The sequence below is a fragment of the Alligator mississippiensis genome, chromosome 3, assembly GCF_030867095.1.
Source record: "Alligator mississippiensis isolate rAllMis1 chromosome 3, rAllMis1, whole genome shotgun sequence".
NCBI classification, from domain to species: Eukaryota; Metazoa; Chordata; order Crocodylia; family Alligatoridae; genus Alligator; species Alligator mississippiensis.
In genome coordinates, this window is record NC_081826.1 from 97828082 (window position 1) to 97852062 (window position 23981).

At 42.1% G+C, this 23981-nt stretch overlaps 1 protein-coding gene across 4 annotated transcripts; it reads right to left on the bottom strand.

Annotated features, from left to right (window-relative positions):
* Window positions 1-1567: 1567 nt before the first annotated feature.
* CEP76 (centrosomal protein 76) lies at window positions 1568-23923 on the bottom strand. Of its 4 annotated transcripts, XM_006271945.4 has the most exons (12): window positions 23808-23921; window positions 21657-21812; window positions 20450-20531; window positions 19838-20062; window positions 16443-16628; window positions 14653-14750; window positions 13201-13329; window positions 11042-11233; window positions 8832-8998; window positions 4396-4729; window positions 2855-3072; window positions 1568-1979 (listed from the first exon to the last, which is right to left on the bottom strand). In XM_006271945.4, exons 1-12 carry the CDS (start codon window positions 23868-23870, stop codon window positions 1841-1843), a joined length of 1989 nt encoding a protein of 662 aa, XP_006272007.1. In that variant the 5' UTR covers window positions 23871-23921; the 3' UTR covers window positions 1568-1840. The 4 variants fall into 4 exon arrangements, with proteins under 4 accessions (XP_006272007.1, XP_019346145.1, XP_014462207.1 ...); XM_019490600.2 differs by lacking the exon at window positions 13201-13329 and having other exon boundaries at window positions 23808-23922; XM_014606721.3 differs by lacking the exon at window positions 19838-20062.
* Window positions 23924-23981: the final 58 nt, after the last annotated feature.

Consider the following 23981-nt stretch of genomic DNA (forward strand, 5'->3'; position numbering starts at 1 on the left):
CCAGCATTAAAAGTGAACCCTCAGTGTACACCTGTAATCTAATATCCTTGATTTGGATAACATGTAAGAACTGATGACTGAACCCAGGGGCACAGATTTTATATCCTTTAAAACTTGCAAGGAGGAAGAGATTTAAATTGCTCAGGAACAGGAATTTCTTTCAATACCCAATTAGGGCTAACATTATCAAAATACATGAGGTACAGCTGCAACTCCCTAGGCTTTAGTAGAAATCCCATGATTAAAAGAGAAAAGAAACTTTGCTGTTCTATCAGCACAATTTGGAATTAACTAAAGAGGATTCAGCCAGAAGGTCCTGATGATAGGAGAATTTCCTAATATACTACGTATCGTAAGCCAGGCACATTTGGTGGCCACAGGCTCAGTAATGAGAATTCTCTTATTCCACTTTCCACTAGCTATTCTGAGTAGGGGAAACAGTAGCCTATTTGCTATAAATGCAAAGGTCATGGCTACAGGTTGAGAGAGATAAACATAATACTCTCTAGTGAAAGGAGGGTCTGTGAAAGTTAGGACTTCAGCACACTAGCAGTCAGTCTGACAGCTGAGTTAGTTCAAAAGGAAACTGCTCTTCTTGGAGGTATACTGCTCAGAAGTACAAGAGTAATTCCCCAGGTTTCTGACTAGAGAGGAACCAGCTCTCAGTGGTTGTACACAGTAAGACCAACTATAATAATGGATTTGAATATACTTGTGAAACACAAGGAAGCTTCCAGATTTAAGAGGAACATCTCCCAAATTTTAAACAAGCTGATGCTCAAAGTTATTACTGATTACAGGTAAATCACTCTCCAGGATGAGAGATGGGCACAGATAAGCATCCCAGTTCAAGAGCCTTACCTTTTTAACAAGGGCAAATGACCAAGCTGAGCACAGAAAGAAGGGAGTCAAGATGCATGGTATGCAACACAAACAGGCAAAGAACAGATGCACCAATAAGAAAAAAAGGGAAGGATTTTCTCAGCTAGAAGAACAGAATTCCACCAAGCCTGCACCACGCCAGTGGAGGCAGAACTATGATAGTGAGTCGCAACAAATACTTTAGCTCTAAAGTAATCCAGTGTGAATTACTTTAGCTAAAGGTACTTAACTGGAATAAGGGTAAGTGACACAACCTGGAAGAATGTGTAGCTACGTGTTTAAGAACCTCAAAAAGACAGACTTTGAACTTCTCCCAGTTGATCAAGAAACTGCCAAAAGATAGATATCCCATGATTTAATGATACAATAAATCCAGAAATAGCACTAAAGGTGCCAAAATGAGTAGGTCTGAGACAAAGATTAAACTGTACTTTCTCCTAAGAGACTGGACTTTACGATATTAGTGAAAAAAAAAAAAATCACAGGTAGAAACCAGAAAACAAAAGAAACAACAAGGACCAGATGTGCAGTCCTCAACGGGATGCAGAAGAAAATCCAATGACTTGGATGACTATGAATGCATAGAAATGGTACCTATTTTTGATGAATTTCTGGATGCTTTGAGCTGTGAAAGAAAAGCAGATAGCTGCGTAAACAGTTTCACGACCACAGAAATTAATGGCTATAAATTTTAAATAAGCTGGCTTTTATTTAAATACAAAAATATATACATTTTGTTTATAAATACATTCACTACAGTTTAATACAATTATTTCTGCCTTAATTCTCTTTTAAATTACACATTACAATATTCTCTATCACCATCATACTACCATTTTATCTAAAATGAAACATTATATTTGAATGATTTCTAATAACGTGCCCTTTACAGATGCATATAAATGTTGTTTTAACACTGTAAAAAGTGTGAATTTTTTTTTTTTTTTTTTTTTTTTTTTTAGAGTACAGAACGATATTTACAAGCAAACATGATCCAAACAGCACACGCAGATTCAGGATATGCAAACACTCGCACACGAACTGCAAGTCGGACTTGGTCTCCCCTACAACAGGTTATTTCTTCACAGAAAGGGGACCTGTTGATAAAAATAAAATGTGAATAACCATGAGGTTTGAATGTTAGCTTTGTTAGCAAATTGTTATTAAAATCTTTAGTAAAAAAAATATGTAAATATTAATCATGATTGATGCAACATACATTTTTCAATCAAGTTAATTCATTAGGAGGTCTGACTTTTTGGACACTACTACTGAGCAACAGCACTGTTTTTGAGCTTAAAAGTCACTATCTGAAGTGAAATGAAGACTACCGCTGGACAGTGCATCATGCCACTAAACAGCCTTCCACACCCCCAACAAGATGCCGTGTTATGTATTGCTGACTTTAAACCAATTTTCAACCGGACAAGTGCTCATCCTCCAACACCAATTCAAATATAAACATTTTAGTAACACATCATTAACTACATTACTTCTTCTCCAAGACTGCCAACTGCTACTTACTGTAGCAATAGCAACATTAGCAATTGGTACTTAACAAAATACTGCTACTTATATTTATAAAGCAATCCCCCTTCCAAAAGTGCATAAGAGGCAACAATCACAAAATAAGGACTCCAGGCAAAAAAGTAGGTAAACAAAATGCTCAACTACTATAGTTAGGAAACCCCTCTGAAAACCCACGTGTTTTTAAAAGAGAGAAATTAAATAAGATGATTTTGGGAGAAGCCAGTTCTAACACCACCTACTGCAGATTTCACCCAGACTAACTAATCACTACTAACCTAGATTAGTGATTTAGAAGTGAAAAACTCCATAACCCCATTACAAATTACCTATGCCAGTCAGTACTACTGCTAATTCACATACAATCCAATCCACATGTACAAGAAATAAATACAAAAAGTGTAAGGTTATTTTGTAATTTGTTAAAATTATATCTTAACCTTACCGAAGGCATGTAGCAAATGCTCTCCTGGCGTTTCGGTACACAAAATGGATAGGGAACCCTTTAAATGTGTGACCATCAGGGACTGCTCTTCTTATAGCATCTTGAAACTCTTCATTTCCTGCAGAGATGCTTGTTGTACGTTCTAGTTCATAGGCTGCCAAAGCTGGTGACAAGAGATAGGATAGCTGGTCATCCCAAACTGTAGTAAGGCCAAGGTCCTATAAAATGGGATGCAAGATGAAGGTAATGATCAATTCACATGAAAGATGCTTTGTATTCTTCAGTGGGGTTGTTCCTAGTAACCAAAAAATTAAATTGTGATTGAAGTCATTACATTAATTAATGCAAACTAACTAATACAGTTTAATCTGAAGGATTTACTGTCCTGAGCTTGTGTTGCATTGGTGTTTTCCACACGTATAAACAACTATAGATCAGTATAAGATGAAGTATGAAAGCACATACTTGTAGCTAACTCTTTTTGATGAACATGTCGTGTCAGCATACAACTGAATAGTTCATCAAAATTAAGATAGTCAATAGAAGAGATGAAAGGAATTAAAAGCAGGAGTTGCTTTTACAGGATCAGCCCTCAGAAATGGAGAAGCAAGTGGCATGTATTAAAAACTTTTAGAAAAATCTCACTCTCAGTAACCAGATCAGAGAGATAGAGAATACTTTTAGAATTTGGAAACTAAGCATTTTAGGAATTTCTGAAATAAAAGATCAGAGCAACATCCATCTTTATTCCTAACCACGTATCTCTGATGCCAAATCAGAAGATTCAGTATGAACTGCAAACTCTTGGTACAGTTCATCAACACCCTGATTAGTTTGCTTATAAGCACTCTATAATCCTGACCATATTTCTGCACTGACAAAATTTAAGGAAAAGTCTTCCTCAGGTTAATAGAAAGATGATCCTAAGAGGGCTTAAATCAGGTATACAATGTTTAGGAAGACTTCAAATGGAGAAATATGCACACTTCTAATAGGTACTAGTTAAAACATACAAAAAAAGTAAAATGAAGACTTCTGTATATCTCATAAAGGTTCAGACGAAAACACACGGCTTGTAGTATCTGTTGAAAGATGCATCTAATTTAAACTAATATTTCTGTAATAAATTTGCATTCTATTTTAAAATGGTGTTTTCACATTTATAAGAGAAAAAAAATCAACTCTAGTATGCTGCAATATATAAAATCAATTAAAGAGAATGCTAGCTTTTTTGAAGGACTGAGATCCTATAAAGTGAGATTAAGGCCACTGACATGCAAATAAAAGCAAGTACAAAATCTGGAATTATTTGATTAAATTTTCCCAGGCATTTTTCCTTCAGTTTCATACACTACGTGACAGCAAGCACGCACCTACCGAAGGGGACATGTAAAAACTAAAACAAACAAACAAACAAACAAAACAAAACAAAAAAGACCCCTTAAACCAAAATGCATCCCTCCACACTTTCTGAAAAGATGATATAAAAATCTGAAACTGGTTTACCTGGCAGACTAATTAAAACCACTAAAGAGTATTACCTTTCTGTATTCTGACACAAGTATCCTCAATTGTAATTCAATCTCATTGCTTGCTACTGCAGCATCTATTGTGGAAGCACAGAGAGGAGGGAAAGGAGGAAGTGAAGTCGTGGCCCCTGGAGAACAAACAGATTTGATTGCTTCTTCACTCATTGGTTTCCATTTAGATTCATCACGCAAATCAAATGCACAGACTTCCACTGCATCAGAAGGCTGGCAGTTTGCCAAGAATGCTTGATTGTTGAAGATACAGCCTATTGTTCGATAAGGATACGTTGGCTTGGGCTGTTCAACAAGTGGAGGGTCATCTGGATGGATAGGACTGTGAATGTACCTATCAATTAAGAGAGACATTTACTATAATAACAACAACAACAAATTTCATATTTTACTTTTTAAATGATGCAAATATTTAGGTGGCACAGACATGCTAAGATTCTGCCCCTATGAAAAATCCTTGCACCATACATGAATTTCCTTTTCATAACTGAAATTTCTTATAAAAAATTGCCACGTTTTGTGCAATACAAGCAAAAATGTTTTTTTCCCCCTTTTAATCTAGATATTTATTTTCCAGGTTAAAATGTCAAGCATGGTCACTCAAGCAACTATACAACTGAAAGCAATTAAAATAACCTTTTTAACTGCATCAACAAATAACAAACACACAGTTTCTTCCCTTCATCTATCAGATTTTCAGAGGAATAGTGCTTCACATGACAAATAATATAATATGCACAATAGGAAATGGTCATTTAAATACAAAAAAAATAGCAATCAACCCCTTTCACAAAATCAAACATATTTTAATTCTTCAACCCATATCCACTTACCATCATTCATACTACCCTTCATTACAAAGTCACTATAACTTTACATAACACTTCTTAAAAAATAAACAGGTAATAAATACACTTCTATGTTTTGGTCATCACATTTTACAAATACATCAGTATGGGTCACATTGTTCAGGCAAAGGTACATTGGTACAGGAAACCCTTGCTATTCACACGGGTTTGGCATTCGCAGTTTCAAATATTCGTGAATGCCAAACCTGCATTTTAAATACACTTTATACACTTACAGGAGCTCCTTGGGAGCTCTGTGCTTGTTGCCGCCAGGCTCCCGCTGCCGGAGCTGTGCCCCCCCCGGGCACTGCATTCATGAATGCAGTGCCTTATTCGCAGATTTCGCCATTCGCAGGGAATACATAACATATCCCTCGTGAATGGCGAGGGTTGCCTGTATATATTATTATACAGTAAGCATAAACCAAAGTTAGCCTTTTGCAGTTTTCTTCTGAGGCAATTTACATAGTCTTAGATTAATAGACAAATCAAAATCATTAGGCAGTCCATGATTCAAGAGATGTGCGTCTTATTTTGCTAACAGAGGTACATTGGAATAGCTTAGAAGCTACTACTATTGATATCAAGAGGAGGTTGGACAGATATTTGGCTGGGGTGAGATGATCCTGGCACCCGTTCCTGCCTGGGGCAGGGGGTCGGACCTGATGATCTGTTTAGGTCCCTTGCAACCCTAAGTACTTTGATATCTAATTAGGAAAATCTGCAATATTGTAAATCCTATTTCGAAAAAAATCATATCCATGACACTTTGGACTGAATATATAAATTAGGGCTTAGTCCGTCAGTCTGTCTATCTGTGTGTGATGTTTTTGGGTGATGCGACTCCCGGCAGGGTGTTGCTCCAGCCAGTATTGTATCAAGAATGATGGGCAGGGTGGGGGGAGGGATGGAGTGCCACCACCCACCACCTCCCAGGAGTAGGGGGAAGCTTGCATGCGGCAGCTACCACCCACCACTCAGCGCTGCTGCTCTGCATCTGAGTGTGTGCAAGCTTCCCCCACCACCCTGCTCCTGGGAAGCGGTGGTGGTGCAGAGCAGGGGTGGGGCAGAGGGTGGTAACTGCCGCGTGCAAGCTTCCCCCTGCTGCTGGGAGGCGGTGGCATCACCATGCAGTGGTGGGTGGTGGCACTCCATCCCCCCCCCCCCCCGGGTCATTATTGACAGGCAATTTGTGCGTGCACGTGTGTGTGTCATAGAATCATAGAAGTAGGGTCGGAAGGGACCTTGTAGATCTTCAAGTCCGACCCCCTGCCTGGGCAGGAGGGAAACTGGGCTCAAATGACCCCAGTCAGGTAGGCATCGAGCCGCTTCTTCAAGACCCCCAGGGCAGGAGCCAGGACCACTTCCCTTGGAAGTTGGTTTCAGATCCTAGCCACCCTAACTGTGAAGTAGCTCTTACGAATGTCTAATTTAAACCTTCTCTCCAACAACTTGTGGCTGTTATTCCTTGTTATCCCGGGGGGCGCTAGAGGAAACAAGGTCTCCCCCAAACCCTTCTGGTCCCCCCTAGTGAGTTTATAGACGGTCACAAGGTCCCCCCTCAGCCTTCTCTTGTGAAGGCTGAACAGGTTCAGGTCCCGTAGCCTCTCATTGCAGGGTCTGCTCTGCTGTCCCCGGATCATGAGGGTGGCCCTCCTCTGGACCCTCTCAATGTTGTCCACATCCCTCTTGAAGTGGGGTGCCCAGAACTGGACAGTACTCCAGCTGTGGCCTGACCAGTGTTGCGTAGAGTGGGAGGATCACCTCCTTGGCCCTACTTGAGATGCACCTGTGGATGCACGATAGGGTCCGGTTACCCTGCCGACCGTGACCTCGCATTGTCGGCCCATGTTCATCTTGGAGTCAATGATGACTCCAAGATCCCTTTCTGCCTCCGTGCTCTCAAGAAGGGAGTTTCCCATCTTATAAGTGTGTTGCCGGTTACTACTGCCCAAGTGCAGCACCCTGCACTTGTCCATATTGAAGCGCATCCTGTTTTTGTTAGCCTACCCTTGCAACCTATCCAGGTCTTTCTGCAGTCTTTCCCTCCCTACTAGCGTGCCCACCTCACCCCAAATTTTGGTATCATCAGCAAATTTAACAGGTTGCTTTTCACCCCGTCATCCAAATTGCTGATAAAGAAATTGAATTTAAATTTACCCAATTCCCAGTGAAAAAAATAGCAAATGCAACACCAAGGAAACAGTATATGAACACTCCCTTTCTTGCCTCTGCATTAGAGACTCTTGCCACCATGCACATTATCTTAACTGGGTATCATTTTAAATGATCCAGTCCATTTAATGGAAAATTAAAAATATTGCCCAGTAAATACATTTTAAATAAAAAATGCTATTGTAAAAAAATACTGTAAAAAAATGTTTAGTTGATTTTTAAAAGACCTTTTAAAGGTCTTGCAGTGGGGTGCAAGACCAAGTAAATGTCAACAGCATTTTAGTTTTTGAATTCTGTGTTTTTTATTTACTGCAAAAGTCTAGGAAGTGGAAACCTATACATCTTCCTAATATCTGAAAAATGGACTAATCACAGAAGAGTTGCAAAGACAAGAGAAAGAAAATGCAAATTCTGCAAGCTCTTAACAGACTGCAGAGAAACCTCCATTCCTCAAAAACTAATGAAGTAGGAACTTGGCTCAGCAAAACTAATTAACTGAGAATATTTACTAAAGTTCTAGATAAGGGGCTGGCAGCCATTTGCCATTGTGGCCCACTACTTGTGACCCAGCCCAAAACATGGGCTACAACCCCGCACCCGATGATCAGCAGATGCTGTGAAGGGAAGAAATAAAATAAGGCAAGCACTGGGACCCCGGGGATACCTCCTCTACTGCAGCAGAGAGAATACACTGAACAGGGCAGGCTATAGGATCTGGGGGATGCCTCCTCTGCTCCTGTGGCTGGAAAATACTGTAAATTCGCTAAGCCACTGCAGGCCCGATCTAGTCTATTCACTAGCCAGATCGGGCCCATGGCCCACAGGTTGCTGACCTCTGCTCTAGATGAGTAAGTAGTTCAAATAATAATAGGGAAAGTAATAGTACGGCAAGTTGATTGCCCTTAAATAATACAGGACAGAAGAAATGACTTGTTTAGAGCAAGCAAGTAAAAAGGATTGCTGCACCAGAGTTCAGACTGGAAATTTACTTAAGAATATTTGGCAAAGATGAACAGTGATAGATTTTCACATGTTCTTGTGCCAGATTTAAAATGTTCTACATCCTTCATAGCTGGCAGCAAGTGACATGTTTGAGCATCCAGTTGCATCATAACACAAAACCAGCAGTGACAGTTATATCACAATCTACTCTGGACATTCCCAAAATGAATTTAAATTCTGGAAGCCACAGCACTTCAGCAGAACATGAACTTTCTTAGCTCAATTTAAGAACTCAAAGTTTGAGCCACTTAGATAAGAGTTTAATGTTAGTATTTTTAGGCCACTGCTTAGGTCACCATTCCATATGCTCTATTTATGTTGGAGGACAAAAATAATTAATTAAAAGTAAATAATAAATTAAAATAAAAAAAACAAAAAAGAGACCTTAACTCCTTTACACTGCTTACCCACCTGTGTCCTGTTAAACTCTCCCAAAAAGTGATGATTCCATCAGTTCCACAAGTCATTACCCATGTGTGAGGGACTGCTTTTGCTTTTGTGCCTACACAAACAAAGGCTTCTAATCCATAACCAAGGAGAAGGCTACATAAAAGGTTAGCATGATCTTCACAGTCACCCTAGAAAGTGAACATATTAATTAAATAACTAGTTTATTCATAACATGTAGGAAGATAAGGCTTTCAATCGCGATTTAACAGCTAATTGTTTTATTATTTTTAAAGAGCTATATTTATAGGATAGTTACTGAGGTGGGGCCAGGAGATGTACTGACCTGTATCTTCTCAGGGAAGAATATAAAAGTGGCCAATCAGGTTCATTTGTAATATGGATACCTGGCCACCAAGTCTAGACTGAGGACCACACCCTCAGCTCATTTAATAGACACGCTTTTATAAATAGATAGAGACAGAAGACAGATGGTTGGGATCCACCTGACAGTTTTTATTTTGCTATAATGGGTAGTTTTCTTTTCCTTCTAGCCAAGGTATGCTGTAAATTTAAGTTTAATTTAAATTTTACATGATTTTAAAGCAGACATCTTTCTCAATTTATGAGAAAATCCTCATTTATTTCTTGATTCACATTCTGGTTATGAATACTGATGAGGATTTCTGTTTATATTATTTTGGAAACACTTTAAAAAACAAAATACAATCTGCAACATCAGGAGCCTTCAGGAGAACTTCAAAATATATACATTAAATACAGGCAAATATCTGATGAAAATATAACAAATTATGTTACTGTTTCGTATAGCAAAGCTAATAATTAAGGGTATCTACAGTTTACAAAACAGAAATCAAAAACAGGTTTCAAATTTAAATTTCCAAGTATTTTTTGACAGTAACATCCTTAAACAACTAACTTATGTTACTTGCATACATGTAGAAAGCACACATCATTGGGCAGTCTGACTTCTTTTTCTTTCTTTCATATTATGCACTTTCCATTGAAAAACAGAAAATGTTGTTATCGTCCATATTGTAGTGGAGTAGGAGTTCTGTAGCCATGACAGTCCAGGGAATACATAAGAAAAAAAGTCTGTAACCCTCTGGCTAACATAAAACAATGGCCTGTGCACTTAGAATGGTGTACCTGGTATTTAGGCTTAAGATGATCCTGCTTCTTTGTCACACCGGAGGAAAGGTACTTTGTGCCCAAAAGCTTGTCTAACATCTCTCTTCCAACTATACCGGGGCAGGCAAAGTTCGGCCAGCAGGCCAGATCCGGCCAGCAGTGCACTCCATTTCCCAGCAGCCCTTGCTCACGTGGCTGGGCTGGTTTCCATGGAGACCCCAGCAGCAGCCGCACAGGGCCAGTCCCATAAAGACTGGCAGGCAGCAGCAGTGCCAGCCTCTTCCTGGTGAGGGGGCTGTGCTGCAGGCAGGAGCAGGGTGGGCTCAGCTGCTGCTGCCTGTTCGTGGTAGGCAGTGGCGCTGCTGGGACGGGTGGCTACGGGGAATTTTGGGGTGGCTACTGCCCCCTCAAGCCTCCCACCAGCACCGTCCCTGCTGGCAGGGTGGGGAGCTGCTCCAGAGCCAGCCTGGGATCTTGCAGCAGTGACAGCGTGGTCCAGAGCTGGGACAAAGCTGTGTTCTGCAGCCTGCATGCCCAGTGGATCGCAGCTCTGCCCCAGCTCCACTGCAAGATCTGAACTGGGCTCACAGCAGCTCTGTGCCCTGCCAAGCACACTGCCAGCGCTGCTGGGGCTTGTCTCCATGGAAACCCCAGCCTCATGCTATCAGTGTGGCTGCTGTTGAGGGTCTCCATGGAAACTGGCCCCAGACACGCAGGTAGGGGCTGCTGGAAAATGGGAGTCTGGCCTCCAGCCAGATCTGCCATTTTGCCCATCCCTGACCTATATAGTTGGTCCAATAAAAAAGTTATTACCAAAGAAACCTTACTTCTTGCATATTTCCTGGAACACCAGAGGTACAATAACATTCCTATCTCATTGTAGCATTTGAGGATTATATAAGAGAATACATGTATTTATATTTAATGATAGACGAAATACAGCATATATAATCCATGACAACTGTACAGTGCCTATTAGTCCAATTTCTGTATAAAACAAATTAAATGAAAAAAGATTTTTCAACATATACCACTTCCATACATTTGTCTGTATTGTCTTACATAAAACTAGGCCATTATACCTTGCTTCTACATAGGAAAGCGAGAAGGGTGCACCACTGTTCTTGTTTACCACTTCCTCCTCCAATGACAGGAGCTCTTTCATAACCGAGGACACTGACAAATCTTGCAGCTTGTCTAGGTGTGTCCAGCAATCGGCCTGCTCGAAGTGGCCTGATATAAGAACATACTGGGCGGTTTATCCCGTTTTCATCCTAAACATTAAAATATTGTGAAGAATGATAAGTAACCAAAGTTCCCAATAAAAGAAAAACACCTTTATTCTTTTTGGGGGGGATCAATGACTCCACTGCAAGAAGTAAACTGTGCAACTGACCTAGAACTTTTACTTAAAAGACTATGCAAAGCACATTCTTTACCATTGCTTTTGTCTCATTTTAAACCCTTTTTAGAAAGAAAGTAAAATAGAAGATAAAAGCAAATTAAATTAATTTAGTTCTGATAAAAATTAGCAGGCTATTAGTCTCCAAATCCGTGGAGCAGATATCAAATACTTGCTATCCTAGCTTCAACTCTTCTCTGTCCTACTGACTAAAACAAGTTCAGTCTCCATGCTCAGTCAATCCCTGACCAATCCAAGACTGGTAACAAGGGTGCCAATTGCAACACTAGTTTTTGAGAGCAATTTTTATTTATTTATTTTTTAACAAAAAGTGCATTCATGGAAGTTTCTGGGAGAAACATAAATGAAAAATAAATTGTTCAAATTTCTCACTATAGCAATATAGGCGAACAAAAATGGAAAAAAATTAAGAGACCAAGAACACTAGTCAACTGTTATTATTATTATAATTATAAATTTTAGCTTTCATGTAGACCATGACCAGCCCATATTAAAGACCTACAGAACAGCTATGAGAGCAGTAAACTTTTAGGATACTACAGAATAGAGCTAGATTTAAGCTACTCCAAGTCTGTATTCTACTTCCAAAGCATTTCAATGTATGAACTTCACAGTGATCTATATTGATTGACAACTGAGTTAAACCAAATTAAGTAGATAATATTAATCCTTAGAATTTCCTCAAATTTTCCAATAAACAGAATTAGAAGAAATTTCTGATCCTATCATTTTGTTTTTCTGCAAGAGAATGCCAGTTTCTTCTAAGTTTTTAAAGTTGTTCCAGGTAACAATATTTCAGCTATAACACAGACAAATAAAGCCATCCGTAACTTATTAAAAAACAACCACCACCACCAAAACGCTATAAGACCTCCTACAATAACTCTACAAGTCCTCGATTTGGTACCTAATTTACAGAATATCTATTTTAAGAATATTTTAACAGGTTAGAGATTTTTGTTTGTTTGTTTTTAAAGCTGTGCAGTTTTAGGATTATGCAGCTGCAAAGTTTTTATGTTCTGAAAAAGCTGTAAGTTACTAAGCACCCAAAACTGCCCATTTTAGGCTGTCAATTGCAATTTTGCAGAAGCTGAAGAATGGAGAAGGGAGAGAATATTACATTTGGGTGGGAAAGGAGAAAATGTCTCTCCAACAAATTAAGTCAGCTTAAGAAAAGCAGCGGCTGTTTGAAATGGACTGGACTCATGAAGGAAATGAATTACAAGAAATCACAATTATTATTCGCACACATGCTTTTACATCATGTAGAGCTGGACAGCTATGGACATGTATAGACATTAATTTCTAAGGCATTCTTACCAGTAGAAAGATCAGGCCAGGAGCTGGAATGTACACAGGGGAGCTCTCCAGCCAGGATGCACAGGAGGGCTACTCCTTGTGCCACCCCTGCCCTGAGGGGAACCCATTATTTGAAATCCTAGCCTCCTCCCTTCCCAGGTAGGAGACAGGACATCAATAGGCAGGCTCCTCCCTTTTACATTGCCTTGCGTATCACATAGATAGCTTCCCTGAACCTGCATTCTAGCACCCTGGCTCTTAAATTACTAAGTGTGCTGCCCAGCTAAGCGATACATGCAGCATTTAAAGCCTGAAGGGCTATGGACCAGGGTGCGGGATAGCTTCCTAATACCCATTTCCTGTTCCCCAGGGCTTGGCAATTCTCACTCCTACCACCCAGCTGGAACACATGAACACTTGCATAAAAACAGTAAACTCTATTTGTAGTCTATATACATAACTAAAAACACCTTGTAGTTGTAAACAGGTGGTCCAAATTTTTTAGCTGAATTTACAAACCTGTGCAAAAATCTTTACCAGCCTTGTATTATGTGAAGACCTAATCTGCAGGTATTCTCTCCACCACTGTTTAGCATACACAAGAAATAAACGTTCTTTTTCTGCTGTTTTCTGGCGTTCTAAAGCAAACTGCAATTAAAAAATATTTATTTTCTTTTAATATTCTTGGTAGAGATGCCAGAAGAGTCTACCCTGTCAATACTGCCCCCCACACCCCATTTTTCTTTAAGAGGTGGCATTAACTCCCAAAGTTCTTTAAAAAAAATCTTAATATTTAAAACAGTCCTGCAAGTGCTGCAAGGTAATCTTATTTAGGATCAGGAAATAAAATGGGAAATATTTTCTAGTACTTAATGAAAAAACACATTGTTTGGTTTCTTTTTTGAAGACTAATACACCAAAAGTTCCACTAGATTTGTCTTCATAACCAAAATTCACTGCATAAACCTGTTTTTTTTTCTTTTTTTTAAAAGAACAAATGTGCAATCAAACCTGTGTGGGCCTTTATGCCAGTACTTATCAGGCTAGTTGCTTTTGTGATTACATAGATTTTCAGTAGGAAGCAATGATGTAGTAAGATATATAATATATCTAACATGTAACATGTATATTATCTTAAGAAAAAGAAATGCCGTGAAACAGCTTTACATTTTTGCTTGGCAGCGTTATGACTCACAAGAAAATTACTGCAATAACACTATTTTCTCACATACAACACACATCTTTCCCCTACAAAATCAGCCCCCCAAAACTGGGTTGAGTGTATTAAGCAGGGCAGCTGATTTTCTGTTCAGGATATAAGCCCTGCTTTAATTCTTGCTCAATAGTGCAGCAGCCGTTGCTAAGTATTAAGGCAGCTGAGGGAGTCTGTTGACTAGTTCTTCCCTCCACAGTTGTTATTGATCATTTCTCCTTTTAATGGTCTTGATATTCCACTAATCAAGTTAACATTTTAGGCTTAATCTGCTGTCTGCTAGCTGGTCCTGGTCTCTCACCTCCTGTTTCACAGCCCTGGAGACTTTTTAGCTCAGAGGAGGGCAAAATGGTGGAGTCTGGTCACAGGCCAGATCCATTTCCCAGCAGCCCCTGCCAGCATCACTTTGTCGGTTTCCATGGAGACCCCAGCAGCAACTGTGACAATGCAGGGACCAGGGTTTCCATGGAGACTGGCCCCAGCAGTACTAGCAGGGCACACAGCTGGGCAGAGAGCTGCTCTGGGGCCAGGATCTTGTGGCAGTGACAGCATGGTCTGGAGCCAGGGCAGAGCCATGATCCACTGCCTGCACACCCCTACACATCATCTTTCAACATGAATACACTAGGGCAATTTATATTCTTCTCTGGCATTGCATTTTTAAACAACTACTTGTAAACAGGAAGGTGAATTTAAAAAACACCATAAATACCCACTCTGCTCCAGAACACAATGGGTATAAATTAGAAATTACTTACCTGAGTATTAATTATTTCCTGGGACAGTATCTTATTCAGCTGTGGATACATTTCAAGTCTGATGTTTAAGACTCCAACAGAAACTTTTGATTCTGTACCTTTGAAGCACAATATTAATCAGTCCACTGAGAATTTTAGGGTCATTTAACACCACCCGTCCTACCCCCACCACCCAGCTAGCTGAGAACAAACACACAGAAATATTCCCTGCATTTCCCCCCCCATTGTGTCACATTCAAGGTTAAAAAAAGAAGAAATGCATGCTTCCTATATGCCGAATAATGAGACAAAAGGTTGAAGTTTTGTGTGCCTGTTATTTGTATTGCAGAAACACTGTGAAACCCCAATTGAAGTTCAGAGACCCATTACACTAGATGTACAAACGGAATGAAAAAGAACTACTGCCTAAGAGAGCTCACAATTTAGAAGTACAATCTGATAAAATATCTAGAACAAACAAACAGAAAAATGCAGAGAAGAGTGTAAGAGATGACAGTGGAAATTAAATATAATTTAGCTGTGTCAAATGGTAGTATCTACAAAATAAATCAAGTGCATCCAAGCAGGATAAAAATTAGCAGCTTTACTGATTTCAACACTTAATTAAAACAACAAAAACATCTACTAAAATAACTACAAGACTGAAACACATTTTTTGATATAACATGCAGTCCCATATAATACAAAGGAAATGAAAACGTAGTCTTTTATGTAGCAATCCTATGCCAATCCAGTTTTATTTTAAAACACTTAGGGAAAATGTTAGCATCATTTTTTTTAATTTAATTAAAAACACAGAACTTTATGGAAGTGATAAAAACAACAGGAGGATGGACTACTTTCCCTTCAACTAGATTCTAGGTTTTACTCACTGGAGTTTTCACTACACGAGCAGTGCTCAACCTCTGGCTCACGACCCCATGTCATCTGGTCCATGGAGCTCCACACAGATCTGGAAACTTAGTGGCAGAAGAGTGGTGGCACTGCTCCCTCACCACCAAATTTCAGGACACATGAAGAGCCCCAGGCCCTGCACACTGGATTGGGTGCTCAATCCCACTGAGCAGGGTCAGGTGAAAGCAGCACCAGGCTCCAGGACCCAATCATGGCACATGGGTGTCTGGGAGGGGGTGGTGCCAAGCACCTGGGACCAAATCCCAATGTTCAGGGATACACCCCCAGGGACCAATCCTTTACAATATATATTGAGTTCTCTGGTAGAGCTAGGACTGAAAATCATGGACTTTTCCCTCCTGCGTCTGTGCCTGGTTAGACTAAAGAGCCTCAAGAATTCACCCATCACCTCTGTAGCACCCAAAAGGGTACAGGGCAAAGAGAAAGGAGAGAGGTCTGTGATGGGAGTTAGAACCTCAGATGCATCACACACCAACTAGCAGGAGGCTGATACAGAACAGAAAGCCCCTTACTTAGGGTTCAAGGACAGCAACCTGCTAGAAATCCAGCACATTCCTCTTCAAAAGAAAGCCAAAAATGGACTTTTCAGTAAAGCACTAGCCAGAGACCCCTTCTGTTGATAGAACACTTCATCTTTTGGAGCTCTGTATTTCTGGCAGCTTACAAGACAGAACAGATATGAATGGGAAATTCCACTTCCCATTCATCACAGAAAAGAATTTGGAATTCAATTTTTGGTGTCTGCCTAAAGAAGATCCGATCACGGATTTCATGGAATTTACTAATAAACATATGACAAGGAAATATTATGGTAAAGTCATGATGGATAGTGTAAATCTTGGTATTGCCATTATAACTTTAATGTTAAATCTTACCTACACCCAGCAGTTCTACCGCAATATTTGTTATTCTGTTCTCTGCAACAAGGACAGATCGCCACTCCAAGAAGTAGGATGCTACGAGTGATGTCTCACCAAACATGTCTGTTTTGATCAGGACCATATGCACTGGATCACATATAGATAACATAGTGGTTGCATCCATCATCTTACTTCCATCACCTGCCATTTTAGAACAATAAAAACCAACAGCAAGAATGCTGTAATTAGGATAATACAGTGATTTAATTATTTTTACAAGCTTGCATTTAAATTGTCTCAGAGAGAACATGCCATTAAACCCCTCAATGTTTTTTTAATTTTGCATGAGCCATATTTACTCAATTCCAAGACAAGGTTTTCCCCTATACAACCTGGGGAAAACGAAATATTCAATTCTAAGATGAGGTTAAGTAAAAATGCAATACCTGCAGGCAACGCTGAGCCCTGCATTAATCCCTGGTTCCATGTTAATTCCCTACCCATGGCTCTAGCTCCGTCTTGGATTCTACTGCTTCCTGGCTCAGTGCACAGCCAGAAAGCAGCATCAGACCCAGTGCTGATTCCCTCACCACTGTCTGGCTGTATGCTGGAACCTGTGCTGCTTCCTGGCTCCACATCAATTCCCCTACTGCTTCACTGCTCAGTAGGGAGCCAGGGAGCAGCACATGACCCAGGAAGGAACCAGAGAGTGATAAGGGAATCAGTACAGACCCAGGAAGCAGCAGGACCCCATGTGAAGTCAGAGAGCAGAAAGGGTATGAGCACTGAGACCTGTGCTGCTTTCTGGCTCCATGCTGAGCCAGGGAGCAGCAAGTGTCTCAGTGCAGAGCCAGGGATCAGTGCAGAACCCAGCATGCAGCCAGAGGGGCAAGGGACCCAGTATAGCGCCAGGCGGCACTTGCCTCCCCACCACTTGCCTTCCTGCTGCTGCTTTCCAATAATTAGATTCCATCTATGGAACATTATGGGAAAATGTATACTTTTCCATGTGCAGAATCTAATTTGGGGGGGATCATCTTAAATTTGAAGTCATCAGGGATTCAGGTCAATACAATATTTAGAAGCAGTCAGGTCTGGCCACTCTTAAGAGACACAGAGCATATGTACAAAGGGCTCAGAGACAGATAATAATTAAATCATGGAAAGACATGCACATGAGTAAAGAATGAAGAGACTAAGAGTTCTGTATACAAAGATCACAAATGGGAACAGACAAGATACAAAGACAGAGAAAATGAATACAGTATTTGACAGAAAATAAAGTTCAGACACACCATATCTGGCCATTCAAATAATACAAAAACAAGGATAGAATCAAATGTTTCTGTTTTCATTCTTTTATCTTACCACAGCAAGAACCCACTGCTCCAAGTCATATCTGAAGAAAGAGCTTAGTAGTATTGGAATATTAGACACTTAGAATGAACTTTAACTATTTTTTAGCTTTTTTTTTTTTAAAGTAGCAAGCCATTATGCATCCACTCACAAACCAGCTCCTAAATGCTAAAGATTAGGAGACATGGTTCTCTATTAAGTTATTCCACTCTCTCAGGAAGTTTCTAATATCACCTACTGAAACATTTGGTAATAAAACAGATGAACCAGTTCTCTGATTTAATATAAAAAATTTGCATTATTACATTTACTATATGTCTCTGTATGTTTACAGAACCTTCATCTATTGCTTCACCATGACAGACCATGTCATTCACTGTATTTGCACCTAACAATATGACTATTTAATATTTTCCATTAGAAAATGGAATATGTCCTCCCTGAACAATATGATAGTCTTTTTGGGCTTAAAACATGCAGACAAGGCACAGAACTATCCCTGCATGTCTTTAGTCTATTCATATCTTATTTAACTGGGGTGCCAAATTCATCTGACCCAAGAGTGTCTGGGCCAGTCTATGGTACAGGCCAGGCAGTGAGTCAGCCAGCTTACAAATTCAGTCCAGCAGGGCACCATATATAGTGAGCTCCCTGTGCTTGCCCCCAATGTCACAGGCAGTACACACTGGCCGTGGTGCTACTTTCAGTGGCTGTGGCCCAAGGAGCTGGCACAAGGTACATGCTGCATGAGGCTCCCTGCTGAACTGCACAGGCAAGTTGGCTTCAGGGCCAGTCCAGGCTGTGCCACAGTCAGCATGCAGGACTGGTCTTGCAGGCTCCAGCATGCAGCACACAACCTTTGCTGGTCCCTATTGCCTCAGGCAGCTCCCTCAGCATCAGGTCCAGTCCACATGCCACAGGCAGCATAAGCCCAGTGCACACTACACACAGAGCACAGGACAGACCCAGCACCACAGGCACTGCACATGGCCTGCAGCACCCTGCCAGACCATTTCTAAGCAATGGCTCCAGGGCCAGCCCACATGGGGCCCCAGGCCATCTGTGCACACCAGAGCCAGCACACAGGGCTGGTCCAGCAGGGTGCTGCATACAGTCTGTGTCATGTGCCAGCCCCCATGCCACATGCGGTGCACACAGTGCCCTGCAGTGTGCTGGCTGGTTTCAGCCTGCACAATGCAGACAGTACAAGCCCCAGAGTGGGGCCAGTCTATGCTGCATGTGGCACAGGGAGCCTGCATAGGGTGCACACTACATGCAGCACTCCACTGGACTGGTCTTGTGCACTGGTTCTGGCACAGACCAAACCCGGAGCAGCCCCAGAATCAGCATGCAGGGTTGTTTCAAGCACAGGCGCTTGCAAGCAGAGCACACCCCAGATCAGCACCCTGTGCCGTAAGCAGTACCCATGGTACCTGGATCAGCCCATGGGCCAAACCAGCTCCATATGCTGCACAGGGTATGCAGAGTCAGTCTGAGACACACAGGCCATATCATATGGCTCTACAGGCCAGATCCAGCCTGCATGTTTGACATTCCCTCTTATATAAGATTAGAGGAAAAATATTATTTCTGAGATTTTCAAAAGTGTAAAATCTTGCCCATTAAATTCCTTTTACAGCCTACATGTATTTGTGCTGCCTAAATCACCACATTCTTTCTGTACTCATAAGTGCAAGAAATCAGCATATGAGACTGCTGTACCAAAAGCTACTGCCAAGGACACACATGAAAGTGGCTACCACTTGTATAGACAAGCTAATATAAATTATGGACACTGACAACCTCAAAAATAATCTAATGTCTACATTTTCTAATCCTGAAAGGACAAACATATGTGGAAAATTACTGTAAAAGTCTAACTTTTCCAACTAAAAATCACAATAATATCAATATAGTTTTGAAAAATGATTACATCGGAGAGCAGTAACTTTCACTTGCATAAGCCAGTTATCTATAATATCAGCATCTCAAAACAGCTCTGCAAGGTAAGCACAACATATGGCACTTATTTTTAAGCTTAGAGTTTTCCTTACCTAGGCTATCCTTGTGCACTTCAAGTAAAAAACCATCATGAAAGTCTGGTTCACAGGCACACGGGACAGGCTTAGAACGGAACCGTTGGTTTCGAAAAAGTAAATACAGAGTGAAGGTAGAACACGTTTGGCCAGGCAAGGGTTCAGGTTCTTGTAGATGTTCCAGAAAAGCTTTTCCACCCAAAACCTGAAGGTAAAGATACCTCCGTGTTGGGTCAATATTAGCTGCAAAGTGTAGCAATAAACGTGAAGAAACTGCTAACAGGTCTTAAGAAATGTTTTCAAATCATCGCTCAACTAATAAAAGATCAAAACAAGAAAATCTCCCCACAAAGTTGCTTGAAAGAATCCATAAAAATGTATATTAAAGAAATGCGGCAAATGTTTAAATGTATGATAAATATTGAGGGTTTCTGCTGTTTGACTACTGGCACTGTTCTGCTGTTTAAGCTCTTCTATTTAATCCAAATAAACAGGAAAACATCTCATCTTCTGAAGCTTATATACACTCTGAATACACATTAGAAATGTAATAATTAAACAATATTCTGTAACTAAATTTTCAGATCTCACAGAACTATGATCCAAATACTAAAATTTACGAAAACATACTTTTCTTCAGTACTGGCAGCTGTCTGTCAACAAAATGGGTAGATGGCTTGGGATCTAAGGTCACTTCTTGGTCATTCATATCCTGGAACGATAGTTAAACATTTTTAAGGAGCTAAGTTAAGAAACGTTACTTCTTAAAGATCCTTGGCAGTTTCCGAAACCTGAAAATCCCACACTTCTCTGCCATCCTACCACACAATGTTTCAACCACCACCCTTCCAGTAATTGGACTTACTAGTTCAGCATTGACTTTACAATAAAAGTTAAACTAATTTGTAGAGGTGCACCAATACATTGGTCCAATATCAGATCGGCACTGATATAAAGAAAATTGGAAATCAGCCTGAAGTGGCTAATAATTGCTCGTGCGTGGGCACAGCCGCAGCACAGCATGCAGGCAGTGAGCAGCATGAGCCCAACAGCTTGGACAGCTGCATCCAGCTGTTAAATCTGGTGTGGTGGAAAGGGAGGGAGGAGGGAAGTGGCATGGGTGGGCAGACCTATGGCCCCTGAGGTGAAGGAGTGTAGACCTACACGCCCTCAGGTGAGAGTAGGTGCCGCCCAGCCGGGGTGAGCATGGGACAGAGCCGTGGCTCATCCAGAGGTGCGGGGGGAGGGGCCAGCTTCCACTGCTGTGCACCACTCATCCGGCAGCTCATTCCATCACTGCTTCAACTGCTCAGCCCCAGCTCGCAGCTGCAGCCCACCCTGCCCTGTGCAGATCCAGGGGCACACTCACAAGTCACCCGCCACCCTGACAAGCAGCAGGAGCCACTGGATGAACTGCTGGATGAGCAGTGTACAGCAGCGAGAGCCATGCCCCACCCCTCCCCGGATGAGCTGCAGCTCAGTACCGTGCCTACCACATGCCTACCCCAGCCACAGCCCCACTCCTTCCCTCACCATGGGGGGTGTTGATCTGCCCCCCTCTCCTCCCTTTTCATCACAGACTTACCAGCTGGACTCAACTACACCGGAAATCGGATCGGTAACGGCCAATATGCCTCCTTAAAAATTGGCTATCTGTATTGGCCCCCAAAATGTCTAATTGGTGCATCTCTACTAATTTGTCAACAATATACCAGAAATCAATAAAGCCAACATAAGCGACACTGGGCTGAAATGAGTTTTCACTGCCTATTGAAAGAATTTTAACAATGCCAAGATGAACAAAGTATAAATATTTCCCTTTTCAAAATGTACTCACAGTTACAACTTTAAGTTCTTTCATAACGTCATCAATGATTCCTCTTCGTCTCAGAGCTTTCATCAGATCATCTGTGGATAACTGCTGATGCTCGGGCGCTATCTCGTCACGTATAGTCTCAGCAAGAACTTCTCGGATCCTTCCATGGACGTCCATCTAGAAGAGAAAAACTTCTATGACCTGCTATCCAATGCTTGTTAGGATAGCATTATAGCATTCCTACATTAATCAAATAAGTTATAACCCTCAATAACCATCTAATACCATAGAGCAGTGGTGCTCAACCTTTTTGCCCAGGTGGCTGGCTGGGTAGAGCCTTGTTTATCTGTGGGCCATATGCAGCTGGTGGACCCAATCCAGGATGAATGCAGTCAGGCCCCATCCACTCACGCAGGGGAGGAGTCCAGCCCTTGAAGGGGAGAAAGGGGGCTTGCCCGGATGCAGCCCCATGGGGGGGAAAGGGGGTGCAGCTGAGCCCTAATGCAGATCTGCAGGGTTTGGGAATTTGGCAGTAATGGAGGGTGGCCGTGCTCTCCTGCCACCCAAATTCCTGACCAGCGGGGAGCCCCACAGGCCGAATACCATGGCTGCCTAGACTGCAGGTTGAGCACCCCTGTCCTCAAGCTACATGGTTCAAAGAGGCATGCTGGGAGATTAAAAAGATTAAAACCCCCTAAGAATAAACTGCAGTGAAACAGGAATGCAGTAAAAATGAAGCATCCGCTGTCACAAATGTGGAAGGAATTGGTCCTTGCTGCTTTCCTGGGGCAGAGGAAACCAGAGTAGCCCCATCCGTTACACAGGCCAGGGCCTTGCTGTTACCTTTAACATCCTTATCAAGTGGAAGGTAGAAGGGAGCTCATCTGGCAGCAGGTGCACAGCCAAAACCACTCATACCACCAAAAATAAACAAAACACTCAATGGAGCGCATACTGAGAACACCTTGGAGAAGCACGACTCTGGCTACCTTGCCTGAGGCAGGCAAGGATGCTAGGCCTACTGTGCTGTGCCAGGGCTGAGGGCATCCTCCTGTGGGGTTTAGATGATGGTTTGTCCAGGTCAGTTTGGATAGGGAGTGGCCTGCCTCAGGTTGGGGCTGCACTAGGACCTCTGGAGGCCCTTGCCAGCCCTCCAAGCGCTTTGAAGGAGGCCGGACGGTGCAGGTGGCCAGAGGGATCCTTACTCTGGCTCTTCACGGACTCCTCCACGTGGCCCCTCTGCTTCCGACAGCTCAGGCACAGCTGCCCACCACCTCGTGGGGCCTGAGACAAGAGCGCAGCGTGGCCAAGTGTACAATAATTATTGTATTCGTACAATAGTTTCAACCCTTCTGCGACAGAACAATCTGTAAAAGTGTTCAAAACATACAACTATTTTTGGGGCAGCTCGCTGATGCAGCACATGCAAAACCCAAGTCGCTCCCAGAGAGTCTTAACTGACTTTTGGGTTTGCCGCCAGCACTTTCTTACAACTGCTTGCCTCGAAATAAAGAAATGCTTCCACTTGGATGACCCAGGTCTTGCTCACTCACTCACCCACTGGCACCTTATAACAAGTAATAGAAAATAAATAATAAGAAATATTTGCATCTATTTCCGTGTACGATAGCTTTTCAGCAAATACGATCATTTCGAGGGCACATGGACCAGCAAATACGATCATTTGGAGAGCACCTGGACCTCTTCAGCCTCCGCAAGAGAAGGTTGAGAGGCCACCTTGTGGCTTATCATGGGGGCACAGAAGGGAATTGGTGAGGCTTTACTCACCAAGGCGCCCCTGGGGGTTACAAGAAATAATGGCCATAAACTAGCAGAGAGCAGATTTAGACTAGGCATTAGGAAGAACTTCTTCACAGTCAGAGTGGCCAAAATCAGGAACGGGCTCCCAGGGGAGGTGGTGCTCTCCCCTACCCTGGGGGTCTTCAAGAGGAGATTAGATAGGCATCTGGCTGGGGTCATCTGAACCTAGCACACTTCCCTGCCCAGGGCAGGGGGTCGGACTCGATGATCTATTGAGGTTCCTTCCGACCCTAACATCTATGAATCTATGAGCTTGCAATACGATTATTTCACATTTAGGTGCCCGGAGCGCGTTCAGAGCCAACCGGGACCTGCAGCCCCATGCCCCCGCCACCCGCACCCCCAGGGCACCTTGGCGAGCTGCTGCCGGATGATCTGCTTCAGCTCCGAAGCCTTGTCCGGCGGCAAAGCCATAGCATAAACCCGCACCCGCCTCACCGAGCCGCTGGCAGCCGCCGTAACTGAGCCCTCCCCTCCCCCGTGCGGCCACACCCCCTGCAAGCCCCCAACCGCCGTCTCCAACTG

Coding starts and splice junctions, on each gene's coding strand:
- CEP76 (XM_006271945.4), bottom strand. CDS start 23,870: ATGGCTTTGCCGCCGGACAAGGCTTCGGAGCTGAAGCAGATCATCCGG. Junction 3,073..4,395: donor TTGTGTCAGAATACAGAAAG/GTAATACTCTTT, acceptor CCCATTTTATAG/GACCTTGGCCTTACTACAGT. Junction 1,980..2,854: donor GCATTTGCTACATGCCTTCG/GTAAGGTTAAGA, acceptor TTTTATCAACAG/GTCCCCTTTCTGTGAAGAAA.